This window comes from Neoarius graeffei, chromosome 17 (assembly GCF_027579695.1).
Source record: "Neoarius graeffei isolate fNeoGra1 chromosome 17, fNeoGra1.pri, whole genome shotgun sequence".
Taxonomy (NCBI): Eukaryota; Metazoa; Chordata; class Actinopteri; order Siluriformes; family Ariidae; genus Neoarius; species Neoarius graeffei.
Window position 1 is genome coordinate 65,139,073 of NC_083585.1, and position 12,084 is coordinate 65,151,156.

General features: G+C 40.4%; 1 protein-coding gene across 1 annotated transcript in view; it reads left to right on the forward strand.

The window, feature by feature from the left end:
- Nucleotides 1-812: 812 nt before the first annotated feature.
- The window catches only part of LOC132864431 (tripartite motif-containing protein 16-like), an 82,693-nt gene continuing 71,421 nt past the window's right edge, over nt 813-12,084 (forward strand). Inside the window, exons 1-2 of the mRNA XM_060897847.1 lie at nt 813-1,462; nt 8,424-8,519. Of these exons, the coding sequence (XP_060753830.1) occupies nt 863-1,462; nt 8,424-8,519 (696 nt within the window). The 5' untranslated portion in view covers nt 813-862. The remainder of the gene's footprint in view (nt 1,463-8,423; nt 8,520-12,084) is intronic.

Consider the following 12,084-nt stretch of genomic DNA (forward strand, 5'->3'; position numbering starts at 1 on the left):
ACTACCACAGCAGCAAAATGCACCCCCAGCAGCCAGCCAGCTCCACCATTAGAGGGCCAAGTGGAGGAGGAGCCACAAACTTCTGCTGTGTGGAGGCTCTTTGATGAAAGAGCTACAGAAGATGCTGCAAGGAGAAATACTACAGCTGATGTTATAATGGAGATGTGATGTTATGTTGAGGATGTTATCTTAAGTCAGGAAATGAGATGAGAACTTTTTATTTTTTAATTTTTAACTTTGGTCAGAAACACTTCCACTATAGATTTATTTTTAGAATGTACTTACACACACACACACACACACACACACTTTTCCCCTTCTGCTTTTTCATTTTATCCTTGGGCATTTTTTTTTGATAATTTTATTTCTACTGCTTGATCATTTTGTAGTTTATTAGATTATTATGGTTTCAGAATGGGATCAGAAATTTAAATAGAATGTAAGTAAACTCTGTGCAAATATTACAACAAATTCAATATTAAAGATGTTTTTAATTACAGTTACAGATAATGGATGGATGGATGGATGGATGGTCAGATCAATTAATCACTTCAGAATCCTGTTCATGAGAGAGAGAGAGGGAGAGAGAGAGAGATGTGTTCATTGTTCATTTAAACTATCACTGGTAAGATTGTTCAAGTCTATACGCCCTGTAGGAAATACACACACACTGTTTCAAATCTCTTCACACTGAATAGCAATTTGCGAACATAGCCAGGCCACGCCTTACACATTACAAAAAAGGAGCCCTCTCTTTAAAGCCATGCCCACTCTCTCTGCCACACGGAAGCAGGAAGTTCATTTCAGAGAAAACTAAACTCAGCAGAAAGTTCAGAGTCTTTCTCTCTCTCAGTACAGGAAAATGGCAGAGGCTGGTATTTCAGTAGATCATTTTTCTGTGGATCAGTTCAGCTGTTCAGTGTGTCTGGATCTCCTGAAGGATCCTGTGACTATTCACTGTGGACACAGTTTCTGTAAGGTGTGTATTAATGGATTCTGGAATCAGGAGGATGTGAAGGGCGTCTACAGCTGCCCCCAGTGCAGAGTGACTTTCACTCCAAGGCCTGTTCTGTGCAGGAACGACATGCTGGCTGAAGTGGTGGACAAACTGAAAAAGACTGAACTCCAAGCTGCTTCTCCTGCTCACTGTTACGCTGGACCTGGAGATGTGGAGTGTGATTCCTGCACTGGGAGAAAACGCAAAGCCACTAATTCCTGTCTGGTGTGTCTGGCCTCCTATTGTGAAGATCATCTTAAACCTCATTATCAGTCTCCTGCCTTTAAGAAGCACAAGTTAGTTGAAGCCTGTGCAGAGCTCCAAGAGAAGATCTGCTCTGAACATGACAAACTGAGCGAGATCTTCTGTCGTACTGACCAAAGCTTCATCTGTTATTTGTGTACAGTGGATGAACATAAAGGTCATGATACAGTTTCAACTAAAGCAGAAAGAAATGAAAAACAGGTGAGAACTGGACATCATTCTTCTTTTCCAAGTCATTTTATACAAATTCTATTTCTAATCTAATTTCTATTCAGTGGATTTAATTGGTTCTCTGACTGTCATTCTCTGTGAAGTAAATTTTTATTTCCAGTCAAACAGTAATATGTAAAGACATGTTAGAGGTCAGACCAGTCAGTCTGCTTTAAACAGCCAACCCGCAACAACCTTCTTCCAGCATTTTACAGCTAAAGTGCTCACGTGACTGTGTTAAAGCTCTGTAACTGGATATCATATTTCATAACATTTAATGATCTACACGTTAAAAAAAATCTTTATCTTTCTGAATGTGAGTGGATTTGTGGTCCATTTCTGAAAACTTCTTTGGGATGAATGATCCCGATTCTGGAAAGTTCAAATCTCTGCAGAGATTTTGGTCAAAACTCGGCGTTAATGTGAACATTCACTAGATTGATGAAGTTCAATCCCAATGTTCACTGATGGTTCCTTTAATCCAGTGGAATTGGGTGTGGTTTTGAATGTACACACAGCACCTTAAAGAAGTAAACCTGACTATGACTCTGGATCTTACTGCTGAACAAATAAATAACTCCCATGAATCCAGATGTGCACTGTGCATGTCTCCCCCCTCTAAACTCACTGAGAAATAAAAGGGAACAGTGATGACACGCACTGCTCTCAGATCAGTCTTCTTCTGTCAGGTTTTATGGCAGTTTACAAGCAGAGTGTATTACCGCCATCTACTGGACTGAGGTGCAATCAAATGGATGTCATTTCAAAGAAAAATTGGATAAAAAGGAAAAAGAACACAAAACAACAAACTAAATCCTATTTGCTAATTTTGTTTCTTTGATAAATGTTATCATAGCACAAGTGATGTTTTCTGACCTCGGCTCACCTAATAAGGTGTCTAAAGAAAAGGCTTTCTTGACTGCGTTCACTTCCCTCTTCAGTTTTTCTCTTTGTCTGTAGAATTTTAAGCACCTTAAAAGAACATGATCTACATCCTCTCTCACGCCACAAAGTTCACATTTTCCAGATGGATGTTTGTTCACAACGTATAAGCTGTTATTTAATCCAGTATGGCCTATTCTCAGTCTTGTAAACCAAACCTCCTCCTGTCTGTTTGGGTAACTAGGTTTGCTACTTGAGATATCTTTTTGTATATTATACAAGTGTCTACCTTTCTTCTCCTTATCCAATTCAGCTTGCCATATGTTAACTTTGTTTAATGAGTACCTTAAAGTGCATATCACCGGGTAAATTCAGGAGCAAGATCAATGTAATTCTATTTTATATTAAACTTTGGTCAAATATCTGTAACATTCTGCATTTTTTTGTTTGTTTTTTACCTTGCGCAATACCAGAAAAATTCAGTTGAAATCAAGCCATTTGAGGCGAATTGGTCTGCCACTGAAAAAACTTGGCATTTGAATTTCCCGGCAAACATTTATTTTCGTGACATCATCTGCGGGATTAGTACTCATCGTTTTCCAAAAGACCGGACAATGAGAGAGAAATGGGAGCGCTTGGTCTACACAGGCTGTGCACTGAAACCGCACAAGCTCTCGCAGCCTGCCGGCGCTTCCGCAGGTGACGTCACGATTCTGGCTATCAGACTCCCTTGGGATTTTTCCAGACGCGTTTTATTTTTTTATTTTTTCTGCTGTAGACAGATGGCCTTGTGAAAAATTACCCTTCTGGATGAGTGTGTAAAGGGACATACTTTCATATAAAAAAACGAAATTGGTCCAGAATATGCACATTAACTTCTGATCTACTGAGTGGAATACTTAACTGAACCTCCTCTTCTTTGGTTGCCTCTTTTGCCAGCTTGTCTGCTTCCTCATTGCCACCGACTGCTTTATGGGCTGGAACCCATACAAACTGGATTGATATTCCCTGTTGACTGATTGCAAATAAGATATTATTAATTTCATTCAATAAGTCCTGTCGGCATGACGATTCTCCACTTTGAACAGATGTGAGAGATGACATAGAATCAGAACAAATAACTGCTTTAGGGGGCCTAGTTTCTTCTATCCACTGTAATGCAATAATAATGGCTGTCATTTCAGCTGCAAATATAGACAGATGGTCTGATGTTCTCTTTTTAATAGAGATTTTGTAATGGGGATATAAACTGCAATACCTGTTTTACCCTCTGAATCTTTAGATGCATCTGTATAAACCTGTGTTGTATTATAGTACCTACTTCCTAAATATTGCTCTACGTTCTGATACACTCCTCCAGATTTAGCTATCTCTTTGGTTTCCATGATCACTGTAGGGGAGCAAAACAACCAAGGTGGAGTTGTTACCAGGGGCACAGTCTTACTACAAATGATATCATCTATTCCCAATTGATTTGCTAATTTGTTACCATCCCATCCAAAGCTACAAATCTGGGATCTACCATACTCCCAACACTCATTGAGAACTTTTTTAGTAGGGCGTGATGCCTCATGTCCATTTAAATTAATCCAGTAAGCCATACTCAACTTAAGACGTCTGAGGCTTAAGGGCATTTTTCCTGATTCTACTTGCAACATTGGTATGGAAGAAGTTCTAAATGCACCACAACATGTCCTGAGACTTTTAGCCTGCATTCTATTGAGTTCATTAAGCAATGTCTTAGATGCTGAAAGATACACAATACAGCCATAATCTGAAACTGATCTCATCAGTGCAATATAAATTCTTTTAAGGGACATCCCTGAGGCTCCCCAGTTGTACCCTGATAAACATTTCAAAACATTAATGCCCTTTTTGCATTTCTCAATTATTTTCTGAATATGTTCCTCAAATGTTAACTTGACATCAACCCAAACTCCCAAGTACCTAACAATATTAACTTGCTCTAAGGACTGGTTATACAACTTAAGCTCTAGTGTGGGACTTACTCTTTTCTTTGAAAAACAAATAAATTTGAGTCTTTTCTACAGACAAATGAAAACCCCACTCACATGCCCATTTTTCTACCTTGTTGATAGCTCTAATATTGCATCTTGCATTTTAGTTCTAATATCAATATTTTGTCCTTTTATCCACAAGCTCCATCATCAGCATATAATGCTCTATTGATTCTAATGTCATCTATTTTATTAAAAACATCATTAATCATAATGTTGAACAGTACTGGACTGCATACACTACCTTGAGATGTTCCATTTTCTATTGAATCGATGTTAGAGAAGTTAACCCCAACTCATACTTCTATTGTTCTGTCCTTTTGGAAGTCTCTAATCCAGTTAAACATCTTGCCACCAATACCCATCCTATTCAGCTTAATTAACAACCCCTCCTTCCATAGCATATCATACGCTTTATATCAAAGAATGTTGCTAAAAATGATTCGTTATTGACTTGTGCTTTCCTTATTTCATTTTCTAAACATACAATAGGGTCCACTACGGAACCCGCTCTGGTGTGGGGAGACAAGACCTCTTTTTTTCAGTTTCTTACACTAGCCTTCTAGTGATCATTCTTTCCATAATCTTACATAAATTAGATGTTAATGCTATTGGCCTATAACTTTTAACTTCAGTTTTATCCTTCCCTGGTTTTCCAATCGGAATCATTACAGAATGTTTCCAACACAAAGGCAATCTACCTTGCTCCCAAATCTTATTAAAAAGACTTAAAATTACATATTTAGCCAAGTCATTGACTTCATTAATCATTTTATAACATATACCATCTTTCCCTGGTGAAGTGTTCCTAACCCCATTTAACGCTCTCCAAAGCTCAAATAATGTAAAATCCTTATCAAGTACACTCTCACTTATTACCTGCTTTTCCAGTAATCCTTTATTCTCATCTATTACTTTAACTCTCCAAGACAATTCTTCATCAGTTAAGTTCTAATGCCTCCCATCTTTTTAATCATGCTCCAAATATCATCCACTTTGGCTTCTGCCCCTATTTTAGAACAGAAATCACGCCAATATTTCCTTTTAGCTTCTCTTATAATTCTTTTAACCTTTGAATGTGATTTTTTTTTTGTATTCCATTAAATTGGTATAGGAATGGTTTGATTTAACAATTTTGAAAGCTTTATTTCTAGCTTTAATTGCTTCCTTACAATCATCTGACCACCAAGGTACCATTCTCTTTTTCCTCATCCCAGAAGATTTGCCAAGAACCTCTTCTGCTGACTCACATAATATATTTGTAATCATTGAGTTTAACTCATCAACATCATTACTCATATTCTTCCCATCAGCCTACCGCTTGCCTTCATGCTATATAATTTGCTTCTCTCATTTTCCATCTTGGAAACCAATTCTCTTCAAGTCTCACATTTTGATTTCTAATACATAATCAAATAATATATAGGCTAGTGACAAACTGCCAAAAAGTGCTTTAGTTTTCGAGCTACCCCTACCGGAGGTAGAACTAAACCCAACAATGTTTTTCTTCATCTTTAAGGTCTCCATATGAAATGGATTCTTGGATAAAAAATATTTTGCTGCAAAGACTGTTAAATTGATAGATGTTATACACCCCAAAACTAAAAAAGACCTAAAATATGGCCTGGCCGTATGGGACTTAAGACACATAAACTGCTGTAGAGAAGTAACACAAGCTCAGAGAGCTTTAAAATTTGGCATGATTATAGTCAGGATGTTGCTTTACTTACTAGAAAAACTTGGATGTGAATATTTTAACGTATGTGGCATTTAGGGACCTAGGAACACATACCTAAAACAGGCGGACATGAAAAAAAATTTATATAAATGCAGAATGCGCTCATTTACTTTGTAGTTGCTTTGTCAGTGATGGTCATAGAAATATGTATGATGGCTTGTTGGAAAGGTGGGGTATCCAGCAATACCACACATGCCAATATAGCATGCATAATCTGGGCGCTGTATCCCTAAATGTATGAGGTGTTCCTAAATGTATGAGGTGAAACACAAACACTGACATAATCAAGTCTCCAGTCCAAAGCCCATTATCAGTGGTAAGAATAATGTTGACCAATTCAATGATACCTTTTGTAACTTACTTTGCAGTAAGTACTGCTCTACTTATATTGCATACTGGTTAACATTCCTAAATGGGGCTGACCTGTTGTTAAGGATCCTTCGTTCAGAGCGTGAAGCTGACTTTTTAGCTTTGAATTTTTCTTATCCACAATTAAAGTCTCTTCAGTTACTTTACAGCATTTCAGAGTCATTTGAGTTTGACTCGGGGGGTAAAACTACAGGAGTCATACTTCTTTTAACCATTGATTTTGCTTGGTTTTCTTTGTCAACCTTTTTAATAGCTGTGGCATAAGTAACGCTCTCTTTCACCTTTACACTTTGCACTTGAATTGCTCTTTTATACATCTCGCACCCTTTCTAGGCCGCACTGTGTTCACCTCCACAGTTACAGCACTTGATTTTTGTTCCTTCCTCACATTTACCATATTCATGTTCACCAGCACACCTAGGTTTTGACTTGCACACAGAAGAAATGTGTCCATATTTAAATGTGACATTTAAAGCATCTAATTGGTGGGTGGATGTAAGGCCTCGTCATATAACTTAAATATCCAATCATGATCCGCTCAGGCATCTTAACCTCATCCAACACTAACAAGACAGACAAACTTGGTCCTTTAGTTCCATTCCTAATTACTGGCAAACGCTTGACTTTGTTGATTTTAACTCCTTTAACATTGCTTTTAATATCGTCCTCTAACAAGTCAGTCGATACACCTGATATCACCGCCATTACTTTACCTCTTTCTTCCCAGTCTTGGACTTTAACGTGTTTCCCCAGTAAAGTTTTAAGCTTCATTAATCCCATTCTCTGATCTCTATCTTGACAAACAACTAACAGGTTACCATCTTTTAACGTTGTGACGGAGCGAACTTCACCTACTTGCCTATAAATGGCTTCACTGACTTTCAATGGGTTTAGTATACAAGGGGTTTGAAATCAGATCACAACTTTAACATCAGTCCTCGATCTTTTCGCTTCATCTTGTTTAGCTTTCACCTTTTCTTCGATGCTCTTTGAACCAAATTCCATTTACCTGACTTATCTTCACCTTCACTTTTATAGTACTCTCACTGTCATTCTCTTCTTAAAACTCATCTCATCTCATCTCATTATCTCTAGCCGCTTTATCCTTCTACAGGGTCGCAGGCAAGCTGGAGCCTATCCCAGCTGACTACGGGCGAAAGGCGGGGTACACCCTGGACAAGTCGCCAGGTCATCACAGGGCTGACACATAGACACAAACAACCATTCACACTCACATTCACACCTACGGTCAATTTAGAGTCACCAGTTAACCTAACCTGCATGTCTTTGGACTGTGGGGGAAACCGGAGCACCCGGAGGAAACCCACGCGGACACGGGGAGAACATGCAAACTCCACACAGAAAGGCCCTCGCCGGCCCCGGGGCTCGAACCCAGGACCTTCTTGCTGTGAGGCGACAGCGCTAACCACTACACCACCGTGCCGCCCTTCTTAAAACTCCTCCAAATCATTAGTTTCACACTCATCTAGAACTCCTTTTAATCCATGATCGCACCCCAGTCCACCAAACGCCAGTTGCAATGAATCTGGCGGCTCTTTCACATTCCCGGAAGCACTCATCGCGTTTTTTCTCAGATCAGTCTGTCTGTGAATCCCATTGAAAGTCACAGCTGCCTTTTGAACAGTTTCACTCCAGAGAATATTGCTAAATTACCTTGATGTTTCTGTCACACAAATAACATTGAAATAATCAGTTGACATTTTCACAGAAAACTAAACTTATAATATCATAAATGGTGCAAACATATGAAGATAGAAGTTACTTCATTTTGGGTGTCTTTTAATTTTAGTTAGTTCTCGAGGCGATATTTCTAGTTTTCATTGAAATGTTTTTATTGCCTTTTTTAGTTTAGTTTTTTTCATTTTGGTTTTAATTGTGTAGAAGATGATGAAATGTATTTAAAACGTATTTCATTTGGTCATAGAATGAGCTAAAGGAGGAGCAGATGAAATCCCAGCAGAGGATCCAGGAGAAGCAGAAGGAGGTGCAGGAGCTGAAACAGACTGTGGACACTATTAAGGTGAGGAGTGAAGAGTAGCTGTGTTTCAATTAACCTGCTTAAAGGAGATACGCAGAACCATGGCCTCATTTTTTGTTTATAAATGCCTTGAGACCAGTAGCGGCTGGCCTATAGGGGGCGCTCGGGCACTGCCCTCCCAGATGTGGAGGGGAAAAAATATATATAAACAAATGTTATCAATGGGGGCGGTATGGTGGTGTAGTGGTTAGCGCTGTCGCCTCACAGCAAGAAGGTCCGGGTTCGAGCCCCGTGGCTGGCGAGGGCCTTTCTGTGTGGAGTTTGCATGTTCTCCTCGTGTCTGCATGGGTTTCCTCCGGGTGCTCAGGTTTCCCCCACAGTCCAAAGACATGCAGGTTAGGTTAATTGGTGACTCTAAATTGACCGTAGGTGTAAATGTGAGTGTCAATGGTTGTCTGTGTCTATGTGTCAGCCCTGTGATGACCTGGCGACTTGTCCAGGGTGTACCCCGCCTTTCGCCCGTAGTCAGCTGGGATAGGCTCCAGCTTGCCTGCGACCCTGTAGAAGGATAAAGCGGCTAGAGATAATGAGAATGAGATGAGACATTTCCACCAACTGACTCTCATTCAACAGTGAATTTCCACTGACAGACTCGTATCATTTCTCTTCTTGGACACTCGTCTAAACACCCCAGAAGTGCAGCGAAATAGCCAATCATGTATGGTTGCTAGGGAAAAATAATAAATATTTGGCCAATCAGCATCGCCGAATTTAATGGTTTTGGGGCGCTGGAAATTTCGCCCCCGTTACAGAAAATGTGGGAGTTTTGGTTGCTATGGTGACAAACATGAGGTCTCAGGTGAGTCAGTCAGAGAGATGATGGCGACGATGACAGCTGAGGGGCAGCTTCCACCAAATTCAGCGAGATCTTTGAACTACCATTTCGCAAGAAGGACGATGGTGGAAAAAAATCCGTGTTAAGGAGCTGGGACCCGACCAGCCCGAAATAAACATCACCCAGCCAACCAAGGAGAAAGTTAAAGCCTACAACAGGACTTTTTGCAGGAGTTGGTTCCAGCGCAAGTCGTGGCTGACAGGCTGTGGAACAGCCAATGCACTTTTTTGTTTCCCCTGCATCCTTTTCAAAAGTGACAGGTGTGATTTGACGTGGACACAGTCTGGACAAACTGACTTAAAGCAGCTCTCTGAACGCATCAAAAAGCAGGAAAGATCAAGAGTTCACATGGGAAACTGCGTAAAGCTAGCTGTGCTTGGAAGGATTAGCATAGCGGCGCAGCTAGACGATAGGCACCGCATTGCTGGAAGAAGGCACAATGAAGAGGTCAATAAAAACTGTCATATTTTATCTAAGATCATCGACTGTGTTAAATGTTGTGGTGCTTTTGAACTAGCAATGCGGGGACAGACAGACGAGCAAAGTTCTTGTACAAATAAGAACTCTCCACCCCATTCACTCACTTATTTCATCTACTCTCTCTCTCTCTCTCTCTCTCTCTCACTTGCGTACAGACATACAAATACCCACCTACTCAGACTCGCACTCACCCACTTAAAAATCACATCATACTCTCTCTCCTCACTCACTCACTCACTACACAGTCCAACTTCACAAACACACACACTGACTCAAAGTAGGAACATCACTCTCTCCCTTTGGAGTTTGGACAGAGGAGATGTAAGGACTAAATCTGCCGAGTGTAAACATAACGCCACTGTTGAATCAGAGCTTGTCTTTGTTATTATTGTTAGTTTTGGTTCGTGTTGTCTCTCAGTTCTGAACTGGACAGTAACTTCAAATCCTTCACTCTCTCTCACAGAAATCTTACCCTCATCTCAGAAACACACACACACACACACACACACACACACACACACACACACACACACACCACCCCTTTCTCTCTCTCTCTGGTTAGAGGTGATGTTCAAAACTAGACTTTTGGTTCATACTGGACAATAATCACATCTTTCTTGTCATAGTTTGTATTCACAACAAGAGTGTCAACACTGTGTTTCACTCCCCCTCTCTCTCTCTCATTTGACAGAAATAAACCTAGCTCAGAACACACACACACCACCTGTCTCTCTTTCTTTTGAATGACCTTGACGTCTGTAACGTCACAGCAGGAAGGCTATCGGTCTCATCGCCATTTCCACTATACTAAAACACAGAGGTAACTGCAACTTCCAGCTTCCATTTTGAGCTAATTTATCGCCATGTCACGTAGATGTGTTGCTGGCCGGTGCAGCAACATGACAGAAGGTGGATTTATGTTGCATTCATGGCCCAAGAATGTTCAAACTGCAGAGATTTGGATGCATTTTGAGAGAAGTTCATAGGCACATTCGGCGTCTATGAAATGGTCTCTCCTCTGCTCTGCACATTTTACTGAAGACTCGTATGCAAGGACGTCACTAGGTTTGAGAGACAGGGGTAGCTTAGCACCCAGAGGAGAAAAGGTATTGTGCGCGCGCAGCGCGCGCCGATATCAATATAATGTATACCATATTTTCCACAGTACTATTAGTATTACAGCATAAAGGGAAGTATACGGCTGTTTAATGAAATGATGTTATAATAAATTAAGTTCATATTTTGTTGTGCACTGTATATAGGCCAATTTCCACGTCACACAGTGTGTTCATGTTAAATTGGCCAGAATAAGGGCAAAACACTCTCTAAGAGGGAAAATACCTGAGTTTGCATAGGTCATCACTTTGTGTTGTGTTTTTATCCCAGGTTGCTAATGCAAAGGGATTACTTGATTTTCTACCTTAAACGTGTAATTTAACAGGGGGTTCATGTTATACACGTTCTAATCAGGCATGTCATACTGATAAGCATGACACTTCAGACACTGAGACGCCCAACTCAGATGCCTTTTTTTTTTTTTTTGATAGGACAGTGTAGAGAGACAGGAAATGAGTGGGAGAGAGAGACGGGGAGGGATTGGGAAATGACGTCAGGTCGGAATCAAACCCGGGTCCCCGGATTTATGGTATGGTGCCTTAGCCATCAGAGCCATGACACCCCCAACTCAGATGCCTTTTGAAAAAAAAAAGTTCGGCGGCCACAACGTTCTGACACTTTCCCAATAATACAATTAGAAGGCGACATTTGCAACGTCTCGACGAATGCGTCTATTGCGTTGCACAATGATGTGGCCAAAATACATTGTTGCTCGTAGTAGACCTTTACTGACCTCAATCGAGACAGCTTCAGCATCTGCTCCTTTGCCTCTCGCTGCTGACTCCCTTTCTTAAAAAATCTTCGTATATCCATCTAGCCAAAGGATAGACAGACAGATAATCTTTTCCCATGCCAAAAAACTAATGCTAGTAGGCTACAACCCACACAGCTTAGTAAGTTTGTTCACCATGCTAACGTGCCAGATTTACAGTTGAAATAGAAAAGCTACAATATCGTCTTTCCTCACTACCCATTGCTCAATATAGCCTAGGTAAAGTTAAGCAAATGCAAACCACTGACATCAAATTACAATCTCACCGTGTGTGTCTGCAAATGAAAGCATAGAATTCTGACTCTCTGCAAACCCAACTCAATGGAAGCCCGCACCGTGCCTGC